The 17,578-nt window shown below is 61.9% G+C and overlaps 1 protein-coding gene across 1 annotated transcript in view; it reads right to left on the bottom strand.

Annotated features, from left to right (window-relative positions):
- Positions 1-4,114: 4,114 nt before the first annotated feature.
- PFKL (phosphofructokinase, liver type) overlaps positions 4,115-17,578 on the bottom strand; it is a 28,404-nt gene continuing 14,940 nt past the window's right edge. The window contains exons 8-22 of the mRNA XM_070366809.1: positions 16,805-16,900; positions 15,131-15,223; positions 13,798-13,923; positions 12,747-12,811; positions 12,062-12,125; positions 10,098-10,244; positions 9,669-9,739; positions 9,139-9,226; positions 8,519-8,671; positions 6,857-7,021; positions 6,300-6,361; positions 5,979-6,090; positions 5,261-5,360; positions 5,069-5,174; positions 4,115-4,693 (exon numbers count right to left, since the gene is read on the bottom strand). Coding sequence (XP_070222910.1) covers positions 4,546-4,693; positions 5,069-5,174; positions 5,261-5,360; positions 5,979-6,090; positions 6,300-6,361; positions 6,857-7,021; positions 8,519-8,671; positions 9,139-9,226; positions 9,669-9,739; positions 10,098-10,244; positions 12,062-12,125; positions 12,747-12,811; positions 13,798-13,923; positions 15,131-15,223; positions 16,805-16,900 — 1,596 coding nt within the window. The 3' untranslated portion in view covers positions 4,115-4,545. The remainder of the gene's footprint in view (positions 4,694-5,068; positions 5,175-5,260; positions 5,361-5,978; positions 6,091-6,299; positions 6,362-6,856; positions 7,022-8,518; positions 8,672-9,138; positions 9,227-9,668; positions 9,740-10,097; positions 10,245-12,061; positions 12,126-12,746; positions 12,812-13,797; positions 13,924-15,130; positions 15,224-16,804; positions 16,901-17,578) is intronic.

The following is a 17,578-nucleotide window of genomic DNA, read 5'->3' as shown; positions in this document are numbered from 1 at the left end:
CCCACCTCGGGGTCCACCGAGCCAGTTGCTAGCATGCTGCGTGGAGGGCCCAACACTCATCTGGCAGGACAGGTGGGGTCTGGGCCTGACCTGGCTGTGGCACTGACTGGGCCAGGCCACAGTGCAGCCAGAGCCAGGGGATGGCTGGTGTCCCCCGACCAGAGCCTCCCACGTGGAGGTGACATCGCATCTCAGACTGTCAGGTGGGTGGGGACCCCCAGAGCCCCTACAGCACAGTTTTGAGCTGCAGCCCCTCCCTCTGCCCTGCCCCACCCCCACAGTGAGTCAGAAGGGGAGCTGAGTTCTGGGGAGACACTCTCAGGGTGCCCTCTGATCGTGTTGACTGGGGGCACCTTCCAGAAGGAGCAGGAGGGAACACGCTTTCCAGGGGCCACTGACCCACCATGTCCCCAAGCCCAGGGCTGCTCCGTTTGCTGGAGGACGCTGGGCCACCCTCTGATAGTCGTCCCCTGGGGCAGCACTCGTCGGTGCCTCCGTCCCTGAACCTGGGGGATACTCACAGGTCCCCCATCAAACCGTCTGGGAAACCAGACAAGAAAGGGGCCCTGCTGCCAGCGTCCTCCCAGGACAGGGGTTCTCCAGGGCACTGTGATTGGACACGGGCTCCAGGGTCTTCCTGGGAAGCCTGTGGTTCCAAAGGGACCCCCCAAAGCCTGGGAGGACCTGGGTATGCCGTGCAGGCAAGATGCAGCCGTGGCACTTGCCAGATCTCGGGCCAAGAAGAGTGCCAGCCCAGCTGGGAGTGGCAGTGCACGGTGGCCCAGTTGAGTGAGGCCAACGGTACTGCCAGCATGAGAGTCGTGTCTGCCCTGTGCTCCTGTAGCCACTCAGCCGGGGCACACGGGCACGTGGGACCCCGAGCTGGGTCCGCACTCTGCTGTCACCGACCTGAGAGTCTTCACGCTTGTTCAACAAGGGGCCTGCTCCCTGGGAAGTCGGTGTCTTTCTGCTTCTGAGGACTGTCACTTTTGACGTTAGGAAAAAGCACTGTTTCTGCATAAAGGCAAAGCTGCCCATCACAGCATCATGCAAGAGAGGTGGGTGGCCACGGCTCGGCCTGAGGAGCCCCACAGATACCCCTCCCCCTCCTCGGGGGACTGGTGGGTGGGGCAGGGTTGAAGAGACAAACCTATGAACCTTAGCCAGGCCAGGGGTGTAGTGTCTGAATCAACACTTCCTCAAGATGTCAACAAGTGGGAAAGCCAAGACAGTATCACTCACCGTCCCCACATACCCAGTGGGTGGGACTGCTGACAGATGAGGACCCTGACGTGTGGGCACCCCAACTCGACCATCAGACTGAGACAGACACTGCCTGTGGCCTTGATGTCCCCTGGCCGGACTCTCCAGGGTCTGCAACAGAGCCTGAGGGCCTCCCCCGCCCCCTGCACTTAGGCCCTCAGGGGAGGTCCCTCCCACTGCCCCGTCGGAGCGCACCTGCGCAGGAGCCTCTGGAACGATTACCCAGAAACACTGTCCAGCACCTGCTGAGCCTGCCGCCGGCAGGATTACAGAGAAGGGCTCTGGTTAAACCTGCTGCACAAACGTCTGCTTCGGTGGATGCTGTTCCAAGTTCCATCACCCCCGCAAGAATGACTCATGGGCTGCCTTCCCTGGAAGCCTCGCGGAAATAGCAGGGTTTGGTAGGGCCTGAAATAATAGTCTTCACATCGTAAGAAAGAGCTCGAGAATGCTGAGACAGAAAAACAATGCACTTGTGGTCGCGTGCGTCCCAGAGCCTTTCCTGACTGCCTCCCCAGTGGGCACCAGGCTCAGGGAGGGGGTGTGGCTTGTGGAGAGCTGCCCTGGGCCTGGGGGCAGCTGTCAGTGTTGAGAGGGGCTCTGGGTTCAAACACTCCCCTCCTTTCTCAGCGGGGTGGCCCTAGACCAAGGGGGCAGAGCAGGAGTTGTGGACATGGGGGGTTCAGGCTGCTTCCCGAGGCGGGTAGGGTGATTGCTCCTGCTCTCTGGACCACGGGAACACATGCCCAGCACCCCTGTGTGCAACAGACTTCACTCAGCCCCTCCCAGGCTCCTCCTCAGCCTCAGGCAGCCAGAGGGTGATGCATGACCTCTGGCTCACCCTGCTCCTGGGCCCGCAGCCCCTCAGTCAGCTATGTCCTCTGTGGCGTGTCCTTGGCTGTACACACCACCCCACCCTGTTCTGAGAAACTGCAGCACACACTCCCTGCAAGTGAAGCCCACGCTTGTTGTCTGGGGAAGGGGGTGGGATTCTCAGGTGCCCCAAGGTCCTGACCCCTGGTGTGTCCACCAGATAAGACCCCACCCCTAAGTGGGAGGGCAATCTGAGTGTGGATATGCTGCCTTATACGGCCAAGGTGAAGAGTTCACAGATGTAGTGAAGGCCCTCATCAGGTGAAAGTGAAAAGTGAAAGTTGCTCAGTCGTGTCCAACTCTGTGACCCCATGGATTATACAGTCCATGGGATTCTCCAGGCCAGAATACTGCAGTGGGTAGCCTTTCCCTTCTCCAGGGGATCTTTTCAACCTGGGAATCAAACCCAGGTCTCCTGCAATGCAGGCAGATTCTTTACCAGCTGAGCCACCAGGGAAGCCCCTCATCAGGTGACTCTGCCTTAATGAAAGGGGGTGTCCTGGTGGGCTTGCCCTGATCAGGTGACCTCAGTCCCCCTGACAGGCATCCTCAGATCAGGGCTAAGAAGGCTGTGGTCCTTCCCTCCCTGAGCTCAGGAGCAGCAAACACTGGAATTCTGTCAACAGGCAGCTCACTGAGGTCCTGGTGAGACCATACCTGGCCAAACAGGGAGACCCCTTTGCTTGGGGAGCCCAGGGCTGGCTGAGAGGAGGAAAGCGGGTGACGGGGAGGAGCAGAACAGCGGTGGGGCTGGACCCCTAGGCTCTCCTGCAGCTGCTACAGTCTCACCCTCTGCTTCCCAGCTGCAGGTCAGGTGGCCGGTGGCACCGCTGACGTCCTTCAGCCTGGGAGGCAGCTCCCTATGTGCCCCGCACTGGCACGCCCCAGGGAGGGAGGCTGAGTGGCTCCAAGGAGGCAGATGGCAGGCCTGGAGGAAGTGTCCTAGCTGGCAGAGGCCAGTATGGGGCCAGGTCCTCCCCTGCTGCTGAGGCAACTGCTGCCTGCCAGGATGCCACGCTGGCCCAGGCACTGCCCAGTGCTGGCCTCACCCGCGCCCAGCTCCCCTTGACCCCTGCAGTGATAGGGCCCGGGCCACCCCAGGACACCCAGTGCCCAGCCTGGAGAAGCGAGAAAGAGCCTGCGAGGCCAATATTCCAGGGTTTTACCAGGATCTGTAGACTCTGCACATTTAAGCAAAACCAATCCGAAAACCCTGGAAAAAGCCAGGGTCTGTGGGACATGAAGGAACCAGAGAAGTGGGCACCAGCCTCAGCCTTAGAGCCAGTCAGCCATTTGAGACCTGACCAGGAGGCCCTCCAACCCGGGGACTCCCAGTTGGGCCTGTGGACCCTCCGAGGTCAGGGCCTCCCAAAAAACCTCACCTGACCTCTGTGGGTGCCAAGGGCAAGAGTGCAGGCAGAGCAGCCCTGGACGAAGTGCCCAGGTAACTGCTGTGGAAACATATGGATAGGCAGCCTGGTCAGAGTGACAGGGACCCACCAAGCACAGCTGTGTGGTCCACATCCAGCTTGTCCTCCTCTCGGCGCCTCGGTGCTGGCATCTGCTGTGGAGCCAGGCACTCCCGCAAGCCAGGGACTTCCAGGGGTCAGCCCACCCATAGACCCCAGTGGTGACAAGTGTCTAGCTGCCTCTCAGCCCCCCAGATCCCCCACCAGTGTCTCCTGGGTGGTCCCTCCCACCACCACCTGTCCCAGGGTCCTTGGCTCTGCTTCTGAGACCCCAGCCCAGGCAGAGTCAGACTCAGAAGTCCTCCCACGACTGGCATGGGGGTCAGGTCACCACACAGACAGGGGTGAGGGGCTGTTGGTTCAGGAAGGGGTATGGCCCCAGAGAACGCATGTCCCTGAGACAGCCTCAGCCCAGGGGCCAAAGGAGGACCCCAGACTCATGCATACAGGTGGGGGGATGACCACCAGCCCGCCCACCCTCCCCAGGTTTCCAGAGATTGACAGCACTCCACAGTCAGGTGATTTTATTCCTAGAAAAGGTGACAAGCTCTGCTCAGCCCCGGCGGCCAGTGCACACAGAAGCAGGGTCACAGTGAGGTCCACAGGGTAAGCCCTCCCACTGCCTTGGGCCCAGGGCAGGTGAGGGTACAGGGCCGCCTAGGAGAGAGGCTCCAGGCCACATGGGGTGCTGAGGCAGAGGGGCAGCCATGTCCAAACACAGACGCCAGCGCATGCCCCTGCACTGGAAGGGGGTGCCCAGGGTGCTCTGTCCCAGGAGAGAGCTGAGAGGGCAGCAGAAAGGAAGTGGGGCAGTGAGAACCCTGGAGCCTGCACAGCCCTGCGGCCCACAGCCCCTGCCCGCGCACCCGCAGGGTCCAGCAGCCTGGCCCCGAGGAGCTGGGGGAGGCGGGTGCAGGGTGAGCGGGGCGTGGACGCAGCTTCAGAAGCCCGTCTCAATGCTGAGGGTGCGGCGGGTGACGTGCTCCAGCTCCCCGGACACGTAGTCAGCCATGCTGATGCGGTAGTGTGCCAGCATCTTCAGCATGAGCCGCAGGTTCAGCCACCACTGCTCCCGGGGCATGCGGTGCCTGGGGCGGGACAGGGTCAGTGTCAGAGGGTGGGCTCAGGGGTGGGACTGGCAGTGCCTGCGGCGGGGCGGGGTCAGGGTCAGGGGCGGAGGCAGGGGAGGGGTAGCTCCCAGGCGCATCCCTTTGGGACACCTGGCCACTGTGTTGGGGTCCTGTCCCTCTGGGGCCCACACCCAGGAGGGCTCAGCAGATCAAGTACACCCTCAGACCTGACCATCACTGACCTCTACCCTCTCACCCTCACCCTCTACCCTGTCGGTGGTGGACAGGCAACCCTGTGGGGTCAGGGCTGAGTGTGGCCACACCCCTCTCCCAGCACATTCGCCCCAGGCAGGTCTGGGCCCTGCGGTCCACCCTCTCTTTGGAGGGACTCACTCAAAGTCGGTGTCTTTCTTGAGCTCGGTGACAGGGCTGAAGGCCACCACTTTCTTCTGCAGGCCAATCACGCAGGCCGAGTCAGAGGCATTGGCAAACACCCGCCCTGTGGACATAGGCATGTGATGGCAGCCCCACACCAGGGATGCAGCGGAGGGCAGGTTGGGCCGGCTGCTGCCTGCCCCCACTTACCATTGCGATAGACTGCCCGCAGCTTCTCCGACATCCAGATTATGGCTTTCACCCCGAGCTTGGTACCATAGTTCCGGTCAAAGGGGGTGGGAGCTCCACCCTGGAAACACAGTGGGTGAGGTCAGGTTCTGGCCTTTGGGGAGCCGTGGGAAACACAGTGGGTGAGGCCAGCTTCTGGCCTTTGGGGAGCCGTGGGGCCACAGGCAGCCCCAGCCCTGGCCTGAGCCCAGCATCCTGGCCTGACCATGACCTAGGTGAGCCCTCCCAGAGAGTTCTGACACCCCATCCCCTCGGCCTATAGCAACCCAGCCCCTTTCTCCATCCCACATTTGGCCCAAAGGCCACCTCCAGAGGCCGGGTAGTGGGTCGCCAACTCATCGACTGGGAGGCTTCTGTGGGCCCCTGCATCCAGCAGACAGGTCCCACCACTAGTGGGCAAAAACCCCTGGGGAAGGGGTGCCTTGTGGGTGCACACAGCTCTCACGTCTGGCTGGGAACCCACAGCATGGGTCTCACCAAGACACAGCCTGGGTCTCCTGCCTGTGCAGTGGGCGATGAGCACTCGGGTCAGGGGTGTGTGGATGAAGTAGCCCCTACAGCCAGGTGCCCCATGAGGAGGGGCATGGAGAAGTGTCCTCGCTCTGCTGCAGCCCCCTGGGCCCCTGGGCACAGGTGTCAGGGAGCAGCCTTCTGGAATCCACGTCCCCACCCCCCACACCTGCTGCAGGTGGCCCAGGACGTTGGTCCTGCAGTCAAACACGCCCTTGCCCTCGGAGGAGTAGAGGTTGTACAGGAACTCTGTGGTGTAGTGCTCATGGCACTTCTCGTTCCTGGAAGAGGAAGGTGGGACCTGAGTCTCAGGGATGCTGAGCCCACCCCTGTGGGCTGGCCCACAGGCTCGAAGGAAAGCTCGACCCCACCACCACTGCCTAAGCCCCCATCCTCTCTCTGCCCAGCTGCCCCTCAGCAGCCCTGACCCACAGCCCAGGGGTCAGGAAGCTCCCACCCCCAGGCCCTGTGGGCTCGCCTGCAGCCTCACCGGAGTACCAGGCCCCGCTGGATCTCTGTCTTCATCTTCTCGGTCATGTGCTCCACGTTGGCCTGCAGAGGGAGGACCAACCACAGTGAGTGAGGTCGGTGCATCAGTCAGCACTGCCCACCCCCTCCAGCAGCCGCGGGCTGTCCAGGAAGGAACGTTCCAGAATACCCGACAGGCAGGGCCAACATGACCCAAGTCCACCTACAGGGGCAGGCTGGTCCTGCAGGCCCTGAAGGACTAGAAGGGCTGGTGCGGGGGTGGGCCAGTGGCTGGACAGTGAGGCCGGGTGGGAAAGCCACAGGGCGGGGAAGGGGGGCTGCATGGAGGTGGGGGCGAGGGGGTGGGACTGCATGGGGTGGGGGGGCTGCACAGGGGTTGGGGGTGCTGCACAGAATAGGGGTGAGGGGACTGCACTGTGGGGGAAGGAGTGCAGGGGGTCATGGGCTGGTCCCCTTGAAGGCGATGAGTCCCCAGCCTTCTGGGCCATGGCTCCTTGGCTGGAGTCCCAGCCCCTTCAAGTGGTCTGCAGCGGGAGGAAGGGCGGGGGCTCTGCTCACCTTTAAGTCTTGAATGTTGAAGGGATCCTCGAAGACATAGGCAGCGTCGGCGCCCACAGCGATGCCAGTCACAGTGGCCAGGTAGCCGCAGTAGCCACCCATGGTCTCCACGATGAACACACGGCGCTTGGTCCCCGAGGCCGACTGCTTGATGCGGTCACAACTCTGGGGGCCAGGAGGCAGTCAGAGACCGCCCTTCAGGCCGCAGGGACCCACGACGCTACAGGGACTCAGGTCTCTGGCCCAAGCTGAGGACCAAGGCGGAGGCAGGGAGGGGCTGGGACAGCCCCTGCCCTGTGTGCCAGGGTGCTGGCAGGCCTCACCATGAACCTCCCCTTGGCCACACAGAATCGAATTCCCAGTCTGGGCAATTCTGCCCCCAGGACGAGGAGGGATCACTAGAGTGTGGTGGGTGGAGGCCAGGGGCGCTGCCAGGAGCCTCTCCCTGACCCTGGGCCAGGGGCGTACTGAGCCTTAATCTGCCAAAGCGGGAGACATGCCTGCCACGTCAGGGTCATAAACAGGGGCCCAGACAGCACATGCAGTGAGGGCTCTGCACACACTAAGGATAACGTGACGCCTGATAACAATCCTACCTCTGAATGGTTCAAGGAAATGCGAGTATTGGATAAAGAACTGAGGAAAGAGAACCAAAACAGATGAGCAGGTCACTGATGTCTGAACTGTGAGGATCAACCCCAGATGACAGATGAAGAGCAAAGTGGAGGAGACGGCCACAGCGTTTGCAAAGAGTCTGTGTCCCACATATGTAAAGAGCACTTACAAATAAAAAAGAAAATGTGCCCAGAGAAAAATAGGCAAATGGTGGAAAAAGATAATTTCCAAAAACCCATAAATGGCCACCAATAAATGCATGGAAAATGTTCAACTGCACCAGAAATCAGAATTGTGAACTAAAATAGAATCCTATCTTCCCCCACCTGGTGAGGTTCAGGGGCACCAGAAGTTTCAGAAGAGCAGTGGGTGCAGTGACCCACAGCCAGTGCAGATGGAGGCTGGATTCTAAGAAAACCCCTGAGGATCGTGGTATTCTGGGATGGGGGAAGTAGGGGTGGGGGGTTTGGGGTCTCCTTTAGTCTCTTGTTCCACTTGTATTTTCTTCTTCATCTAATAATATGTAGCACTTATTACAGCAGCACACCCTCTTCCAGCTTCTGATCCCCCAAATGGAGGTGCTGGAACCTCGGGGGAGCTGGGTTCATGAGAGGTAATAGGGTGGGAAAGGTCTGGAGAGTGAGAGAGTCAGGGGGACGCCCCTGGGGAGCTCAGTGGGGCAAGCCTGCTGGGACCCTCCCCCATCCCGGAACAAGGCTCCCACCTCCCACGTCCCAGCCAGAGCCCTGGGTACCCCCAGAGCCACCATGTGGCTGCTTCACCAGACAGAACCATGGCTGGATGTCCACACCAGTACAGCAGCTCAGTTAGGTCGGCTGCAGCCCTGCCCACCATCATCCTCACACCCTATCACCCTACAGCCACTCCCCGGTGCCATCCACGAGGCCTCGGGGGGCAGCCAGGTCCTGCCCACTCCCCACATGGTCCACCAGCCTCGGTGGGGCCCCGTACCTGTCCTACCTGCTCGGCAGCCCCTCTGCGCACTCCCCACTCCCAGCCAGCCCCCGGCCCACGCCCAGCCCGCACCTCCATGGCGGCGTTGACGGCCGTGTCGGAGCCCAGGCTGAAGTCCGTGCCTGGCACGTTGTTGCTGATGGTGGCGGGGATGACGCACATGACGATGCACAGCTCCTCGTAGCGCCCACGGGCCTCCACCAGCTGCAGCACCCCCTCGTAGGCCTGTGGGGATGGGGGGCTCAGGCCCGGCCCTGGAGAGGCTGGTCTGGGGGCCAAGGCCAGAGAAGGGGCCCCTGGGTCCTGCTCCCCACGTGCGTGTGGGGCTGGGCACCTGAGCCCACCTGCCCCCACCCTCAGGGCCAAGACCAGGTGGGCCCCACCCAGGAGCTCTGTAGCCACCATCCCCAGGAACTGGACTCCAAGGAGGGCAGGAAGGAGCCCAGCTGCCGTGACCCCGACCCACTCCACCCATTCTGCAGGCGCTCAGGTTCCTCCAGGAGAGGGCAGGAGTCGATGTCTGTCATGGAGGGGGCTGAGCGAGCACCAGCGTCACATGGACCCCCCCCCAATACTCAGAGCTCTGCTGAGAGCCCTCTGGACTGGCCCCTCGCCAGCAGGAGACTGAGGCCCTCGGCCACTTGGTCCTCCTGCCTGGGTTGCCCCCACATGCTCCCCTGCGGCCCCCTCACCTCAAAGCCCCCGATGACCAGCAGGGCGTGGATGTTGTGAAGGCGGATGTTTTCCACAATTTTCTCCATGTAGCCTTTGGGCAGCGTCCTGCAGAAGATAAATCAGATGGATACGCGAGTCTGCACAGAATGCCAGGCTGGAGGGACACACGTCCACAATGTCTGACCACAGGAGAAGGTGGGCATGGGACCTGGCAATGTGATTATTCCCCGTTAGAGGGGAGGCAGAGGTGAGGCATGGGTGGGTGGGGGTGAAGGGACCACCAGCAGGACAGGTGGCCTGGCACCTGCCAGGGCACTGGCCACTGCCCTCCCCACACCTGGGCTGTAAGCCTCACTTCCTGCCCGAGGGGGTGCCTTCTGCAGGCTGGGTCACCTTAATAGCCATCCTCTACACAGGTGCCCTCAGGGAAGCCCCCGGCAGCAGGGTCTGTGTCCCACTCTAGACAGGCCACCAGCCAGGGAGGACCCAGCCTGTGGCCACCGGGCTGGTTTCTCTGACATCCCCCGCCCAGTGGCCAGCTGCTCACCTCTTTGTCCCCAGCATGGAGCCACCACGCCCCAGCCAGCCGGCCACGTCATGCCAGCTCACTTCTTGCACCTGTAGGGGGAGGCATGGCTTCAGGGAGCAGGCCAGGGCACTTGCCCACTTCTCCACAGATGACAGGCCTGTGCTCAGAAGTGCACATCCTTGGGGGGACAGAGGCCAGGCCAGGGACTGACCCTCCAGCCGCAAGTCGGAGCAGGGTCTCAGGGGCTGACCTAGGCTGAGGTGGATCCAGCTGTGCCCCCGCCACCCAGGGGAGCAGGCCCAGCCTTTCCCCGTGCCCACATTGCGAGTCCTTTGGTCCTTGTGTGTTTATAAGCCAGCCGGGGACATAGCCTAAGCTGACCAAAGGCAAACAGGCGCACCACCACAGGCTGGGCTCCCCACCGGCCTCGGGCACGGCCTCACCTACCTGGTTCTTGGCCAGGCCTTCAAAGCCGTCATGCACGACATACACCGTGTGGCCCTGGGAGATGCCAGAACGCACCGCCGAGCGCACGGCTGCGTTCATGCCGGCTGCTGGGGCCCCCACGTTCAGGATGGCCAGGGAGAAGTTGGTCTTCAGAGAAGAGGGAGAGACAAACACGTGGGCACAGGGCTGGGGGGCCGCTGACCCAGACGGAAGTCAGCAGACAGCAGCTTCCAGAGAAAGGGCCCCGGTCCTCGGGCCAGCCTGGACACCGTCCAGGGACTGGACTCCCCCGGGCGTGACAAACACCTGTCCTCCTGATCCCATAACAGGAGGGTCTGTGTCCCGCTGATGCCTCCTGATGCTCAGCTCAAGACCACCCGAGCTACCGTGCAGGCCCCGCCCACAACCCGCACAGTCCTGGGCCAAAGGCAGGAGCAGGACTCCAGCCGCTGTCAGTCAAGTGCAGCTGGGACCACAGTCAGTGCCTGCCAGTGGCAGTCACCCCACGCTCAGGGCTCAGCGCCCCAGAAAATCCTTGGTGAGCAGCACAAGGGGGCCACCGCAGCCACAACAAAGTGCAAAGAAGCAGGCGACGCCAATTTCGTATTAATGGTGGTGTAGTCGCTAAGTCGTGTCTGACTTTCTGCAACCCCATGGACCGTAGCCCGCCAGGCTTCTCTGTCCATGAGATTTCCCAGGCAAGAATACTGGAGTGGGTTGCCATTTCCTTCTCCAGGGGATCTTCCTAACCCAAGAATCAAACCTGAGTCTCCTGCATTGCAGGCGGATTCTTTACCAACTGAACCACCAAGGAAGCCCTTTAATATTAATAATTAATAGTAATAAAATGGTTAATTCAACCTGATAGAACCAATGTGTCATCGCCTCAACTCGGAATCAATGTAAGAAATCAGGTCTTTCACACCCATTTCTCCTGCTGCTCCTCAGACCCAACATCTGTGGGGCACGCAGGCACCCCACTAGGGACAGCCACGTTCCCAGCACTCAGCAGCCACGTGTGGCCACTGGCTCTGCTGGGCTGTGTGGCTCTGGTGGGTCCTGGTAACACCAGCCTGATGCCCCAGAGGTGGTCATAACCCAGAGGGTTCTGGAAGGAGATGTGGACACCACTCTGCCTTGCCTGGGAATGCTGCCCACCCCCAACCAGCTCTTGGGATAAATGGGGGTGGGTGGGCCAGGACCCCACCATCCAAGATTGTCTTGGTGTGACCCTTTCTTTGTCCCATGATTTCAGAGATGGATCCTGCTGTTGTCCTTATTTGGAAGAGAGACCATTTCCTGAAGTTTTTAGCTGTTTGGGAACATGTCTTAATACTCTTGAGAGTCCCTTGGACAGCAAGATCAAACCAGTCAATTCTAAAGAAAATCAGTCCTGAGCATTCATTGGAAGGACTGATGCTGAAGCTGAAACTCTAATACTTTGGCCACCTGATGCGAAGAGCTGACTCACTGGAAAAGACCCTGATGCCAGGAAAGACTGAAGGCAAAAGTGAAGGGGGCGGCAGAGAATGAGATGGTTGGATGGCATCACCAACTCAATGCACATGAATCTGAGCAAACTCCAGGAGACAGTGAAAGACAGGGAAGCCTGGAGTGCTGCTGTCCACGGGGCCTCAAAGAGTCAGACACGACTGCGCAACGGAACAACAGCGTAACCCTGGAGCCCTGCTCTCCAAGGCAACCTGTGGGCCTGACTCAACCTTCAGCCATTTGATAAGCGACAGGCCAGTGTAATCCCCAGGCCCAGACACAGGCTGTTGGGGCCTACTGGTCAAGCAGAGGCCAAGCCTGCCCTCTCAGCCCGCAGTTCAGACCCCAGACAGGAGGGAGGTCCCGGTTCCCTGAGCAGGGGCAGCTCCCTACTCCCTGAGCCAGGCTGTGGGGGAGCTGGCAGGTGGAGGCTGCAGACACAGACAGGCATGGGCTCCGCAGCCTGCTCTCACCTTCTCCTTGGAGATCTTCTGGTGGGAAAGCAGCTTGTAAATATTCCAGTTGTTTTCAAAGCTCCTGGAAAGGAAGCGGGTCATGCACGATGCAGCCACAGCCGAGCAGCCTGGCCCAGCACAGCCACAGCCCAGCCCAGAATGCAGCCTCCGAGGGGCCAAACACGGGCATGGCCCACTTCCCCACTCTTGTCGCCATGGAGCCTGGCTGGGTGCCATCGCCAGGCGGCAGAGATCCCTCTAAACACGCGTTCCCAATGCCCCCTCAGCAAAGCAAGTGCCCGCGTTCAGCCAGCATGGACTCTGCAGCTCCAAGGCCAAGGGACCCAGAGGAAACAGACCTGTGGATCCAGTTGACCTGGCCCCGGGCCTGCCCCCACTGCTTCCTCCTGCGGTGTCCCCTCCCCCTGCCCCCTCCCCAGGCCCCCTTCCTGACCCTACCTGTGCAGTGTTCCACACTCACACCCAGCCCTGCAGGCTGCCCGCCTGCTTCCTGGTCACAGGGACCGTCACGCCCCGTCTCCTGCATGACGCATGCCCTAGGAGAGGGGCTCAGAGCGCCACCTCTGCAAGTGGGCACGTCCGCGTGTCAGGGGCAGGGGGGGCCATGGGCAAGACACTCGGAGTCTGCTGGGGGCCCCACAGAACAGACCACTGCCCAATGTGGGGCCCGCCAGGCCCTCACCCGCCTCGGAGCTGGATGGCCTCGTCAAACCTCTTCTCGTCCATGGCCTTCTGCACCTCCTTGGTCTTAAAGCAAACAAGAAGCACAGGCTGGAGACAGGGGTCTGGCACACTCAGCTGAGAGGGGTCTGGCCCAGACCTGCCGGGCAGCCGTCACTGCTGGCAATCGGGAGGTCTAAGGGCAAGGGGACCCCATCTGGCCTGCTGGGTCCTCCCCTCCCTGGAAGGGGCACCTGGGCCTCACTCCTCCTAGGAGCGAAAGGCGAGGCAGTTCTGGCCCCCAGGCTCACACCACCAATGACCAGCCTGCCCCAAAGCGAGGCCCCATGAGGTCACTGCAGGAGGGTGTTCCAGGAGAAGCGCCGGGGCAGCCCCTCTCTGCTGCCAGCCTGCCTCCCCTGGGCGGGCTCCACTGCAGAAGGGGAGCCAGTGCCCACATTTCCACCAGCCTCCCAGCCTCTCTCTGCCCTCACCTCCCGCTCCCCTTCCTGCAGTGGCCCCTTCTCTGACAACACAAGATGTCCCAGTGGTTCTGGCCCCTCACTTCCCCTTCACCTTCTCATCCCCACCCTGCCCAGTGCAAGACCTGTCCCAGGCCACTGGCTCAGGAAGGCTAAGTGACCTTGGCTCCCCCCAGGGTCGTGCAAACTCCAGCTCACCAGAACCCCACAGGCTCAGCAGCTCCCTGCAGCCCCCCACACCTCTCTTGGGACTTGTCTCACCTGAGGCATCTGCTGACACCTCCCTCCCCCTGGATGACTGCAGGCCTTGGACACCCTGAGGCCTGCTGAGGTGAGCAGCAATGCACCAGGGTGGGCACACCAGGAGGTGGTGCTGCGTGAACCGCCTGCTCCCTGTCACACACGTGGGGGAGCAGCAGGACTCCGAGAGGGATGGGCTGGGGGCCCTCACAGCAGGCCTGCTGGCTGGGCCCTGAGAGGCCTGGAAGGGCAGGCAGCTCCATGTTGTGGTGGGGAGCACAGCAGAGCCCAGCAGAGCACAAAGGCCCGGGACCTCCTCACCCTGGGCACCCTGGGCAGGCCAGTGCTCACCATCTGCACACACTCCATGAGGGGCAGCCGCACAGACTGGTTCCCCGAGAGGCTGACCACGCAGGCCGGCGTGTCGGGCGTGGCCTCCAGCAGCGCCATCACCGCCTCCATGCCCATCTTACTGCTCTAAACAGGGAGAGGTTGGTAGAGCTCAGGCAGGTGCAGCCGGGAGGGAGCCAGCCCCGTGACACACACGTCCCTTGGCAGACCCACAAGGCCTCAGCCCTCAGATCCTGCCCACCACACACACACACACACACATACACACACGCACTTGTGTGCTAGAAGCTTCTAGAATAAGTGGCACCATTTATTCTAGAAACGCTGATTCCACGTGGTCATCTTTCACCTGCACCAGCACCATTTCCAGGTCTCAGCAGCCCTGCTGGAGGCCGTGGCACCTGCACTCCGGTTGCAGCCGCAGGGCTGGACCTGGGTTTCTGGGGTTCTTTCCACTATGATGAGGTTTCTCATTTCCGGCCCCTCTGCCAAAGCTGTTCTGATGTGGGTGCAAATGGGGGCATGGTCTGGTGGGCTGGACCAGCTAAAACAGGTAAGGACTGCCCTCCGTGGGGACAAACCACAAACTTGGGTCCCAGCACAGACAGCGGGAACACACAGGTGCGTGGGGAGTGAGGCCTGTGGCTCCACTGGGTGAGACAGCATGTCCCTGCGTGCACCACGCCGGGCCTCCCACACTGGCCGGGTGAGTGTCGGGAACAGCCTTGGAGGAAAGGCCCCCCGTCCCCCGGGAGCATCTCAAGCCGGCCCCCCTGCTGTAACTCCCTGTGGGCCTGAGCTCGGGGACCAGCAGCAAGCTGCTCCTCCTGTGGCTCCCTCCCAGGCATCCTGTGTCTCCATCAGCATCCGCAGAACCGGAGGCCCAGGCACAACTCCCACCTGCCCCGCGGTCTCCACGCCCTTCCCCAGGATGACCAGGGCCTCACAGGCAGGCGCTTTCCACCCAGGGGCCTCCCTGACTGAGTCCCTGTCCCCCTGTGGCTGCAGCAGTGTTCCCGCCCTGCAGAGGGTGAGGGGGCACCAGCAACGATCAGGACACCGATGCCCCCTCGGGCCAGGACCCAGCGCCTGGGCCCTGGAGCTGAGGCACCCGGCCCACTGGCCAGACTCAGAACAACCTGACATCCGCTGCACCCCAGCCCTCCTCCCCAAAGTCCCATCAAAGTCATCACCAGGAGGCTGGGGAGCCTGGGCTGCCAGGCCTCGGTCTCACTATGAACACTGGCGGCAGTGAAAACACATGCACTCAGGCATCACACGCACCACGCCACCCGTGCACGCACAGCCAGCGCCAGGGCGAGGCCCCACCTACCAGGATGCGGTCGAACGCGGAGGGGGTCCCTCCCCTCTGCACGTGGCCCAGCACAGTCACACGCGTGTCGAAGCCCAGCCTCCGGACCACCAGCTGCTCGTGGGGACAGAGAAGCAGGGGCCCTCGGATTTGCCACACCTTCCCCACTGGGCAGGGCCACCTCATGGCCCCCAGTGCTCTTCCCTCCCGTCCCCCATCCGCCTCAGGGATTTCAGGCTGTCAGAACCCCAGCGGCCCTACAGAGCTGGCCCAGCCTGAGTGTGCAGGGGGCTGTTTCCATGTGTGTGTGTGGTGCATGCTCCTGCGTGTGTGGGTGTGTCTCCGTGTCACCATGGCTGTGTGTGCGTCCGTGTCACCGTGGGGGCGTGTGTCTCCATGTTACCATGGCTATGTGTGTCTCTGTGTCACCGTGCGGGCGTGTCTCCGTGTCACCATGGCTGTGTGCCTCCGTGTCACCATGGGGGCGTGTATCTCCGTGTCACTATGGGGGCATGCTTCTCCCTGTCACGGTGCAGGCGTGTGTCTCCGTGTCACTGTGGGGGCGTGTGTCTCCATGTCACCATGGCTATGTGTGTCTCCGTGTCACCATGCGGGCGTGCTTCTGTGTCACCATGGCTGCGTGTGTCTCCGTGTCACCGTGCGGGCATGCCTCTGTGTCACCATGGCTGCATGTGCCTCCGTGTCACCATGGCTGCGTGTGTCTCCGTGTCACCATGTGGATGTGCCTCTGTGTCACCATGGCTGCGTGTGCCTCCGTGTCACCATGGCTGCGTGTGCCTCCATGTCACCATGGCTGCGTGTGTCTCCATGTCACCATGGCTGTGTGTGTCTCCGTGTCACCGTGCGGGTGTGCCTCTGTGTCACCATGGCTGCGTATGCCTCAGTGTCACCATGGCTGCGTGTGTCTCCGTGTCACCATAGCTGCGTGTGTCTCCATGTCACTGTGCGGGCGTGCCTCCGTGTCACCATGGCTGCATGTGCCTCCGTGTCACCATGGCTGCGTGTGTCTCTGTGTGTTCCCGCATGCATGCCGGGTTGTAGGAGCTCGTCATGGCCTCCAGCCCCTGTGCGTCAGCCCCGCCAGACACTAGCAGGAAGCCCAGAGCGCACTGTAGCGGCAGACGGGCCAGTTCCTGGCAGCACCTGACGGGACTTGAGGACAGGGTGGGTGGCCAAAGTGATGGGCATGGAGGCTCCCAGGGGCTGTGCCCCACTGGGGGATGGGGGCCCAGGGCCCTGGGGTAGAACCAGGCAGGTGGGGCAGGTCACAGTTAGGAAGGAGCCCCCAAAGCCCCAGCTGTTCTGTTATGAATCTGATATGCATGGGCGGTGGGCACCCCTGTCACTGAGGGGCTGGCAGGGGCTAGACTCAGCCATTGGGACCACTGGTGGGGGACTGGACGGGGCTCCTAGGATGGGGGGCTGTGCTGAATGAAGACTGGAAGCCAGAAGATGCAGGGCTCCCGGCAGGTGGGGCCACACTTCAGCCTGGGGGCCCAGGGCTTCTCAGAGGGTCCCAGCCATGCCCACTCCACATCTGGCAATCGTTGGGGCTGAGGACACTCCCTCCTGGGGCCAGGGTTGGGGCCCCAACAAGAGTACGTGGGGACTGGAGATAAAGGGGAGCCCCCTCCAAGGCCCTGCCAATCCCACATGACCCAGGGGTTCACTCACGTCCTTCACGTAGCGGGACGAGATGGGCTTCCCGTTGCGGTCGATGGCACCCTCAGCAATGATGATAATGTTGAGGCGGGACCCTCGGCTCCGAGTCTGGGTCAGAGACACCCCAGGGCTCAGCCACCAGCCTGCAGACACCTGTCCCCAGACACCTGGAGCCCTCCTTGGGGTCCACGCCTCAGGGTTCATGTGGGCGAACCAGGACCCTGCTGCCCCACCTGGGGTTGGGGATCAGGGAGGAGGAACTTGCAGGGGGCTAGGGGACTGGAGGATTCCTGCCCACCTCCCACTCCCCAGGCTGAGGGAAGCCTTCCTGCCTCAGCTGGTGAGGATGAATTAGCATCACTCCTTGTTGCAAATGAGAGGGTCTTGGGGGATTTAAAAGTGCTTTTCACCTATTTCCTCAACAAACATTTGTAAGAGTCACTCTGATCCACCAGCCCGTTGGCCCCACAGCACTAGAAGAAAGTGACAAAGACAGGATCGGAGTAGCTCCTGCAAGGCATGGGTGCAGAGGGGACGGGGAGCCAGGCATGGAGGGCTGCCTGGAGTAGGTGGTGGTGGTGCAGTGCAGTGAAGCCGCCAGAAGGGCCCACACCTCCCCGCCTCACTCACTGCAGCCCAGGAGGTGGGCAGGGCAGAGGGTGACACCTGCATGTAACAGGTGGGGAAACTGAGGCTCAGGGAAGCCCTGGGGGGTGGGGCTGGGGTGGGGCTGAGGGCCTTACACAAAGCAGGAAAGCAGCAGGGTGTGTGAGCCTGAGTCCAGGC

This window comes from Bos mutus, unplaced genomic scaffold, assembly GCF_027580195.1.
Source record: "Bos mutus isolate GX-2022 unplaced genomic scaffold, NWIPB_WYAK_1.1 CTG214, whole genome shotgun sequence".
NCBI lineage: Eukaryota > Metazoa > Chordata > Mammalia > Artiodactyla > Bovidae > Bos > Bos mutus.
The sequence above is the reverse complement of the archived record's forward strand: the minus strand, read 5'-3'. Positions and strand labels throughout refer to the sequence as shown.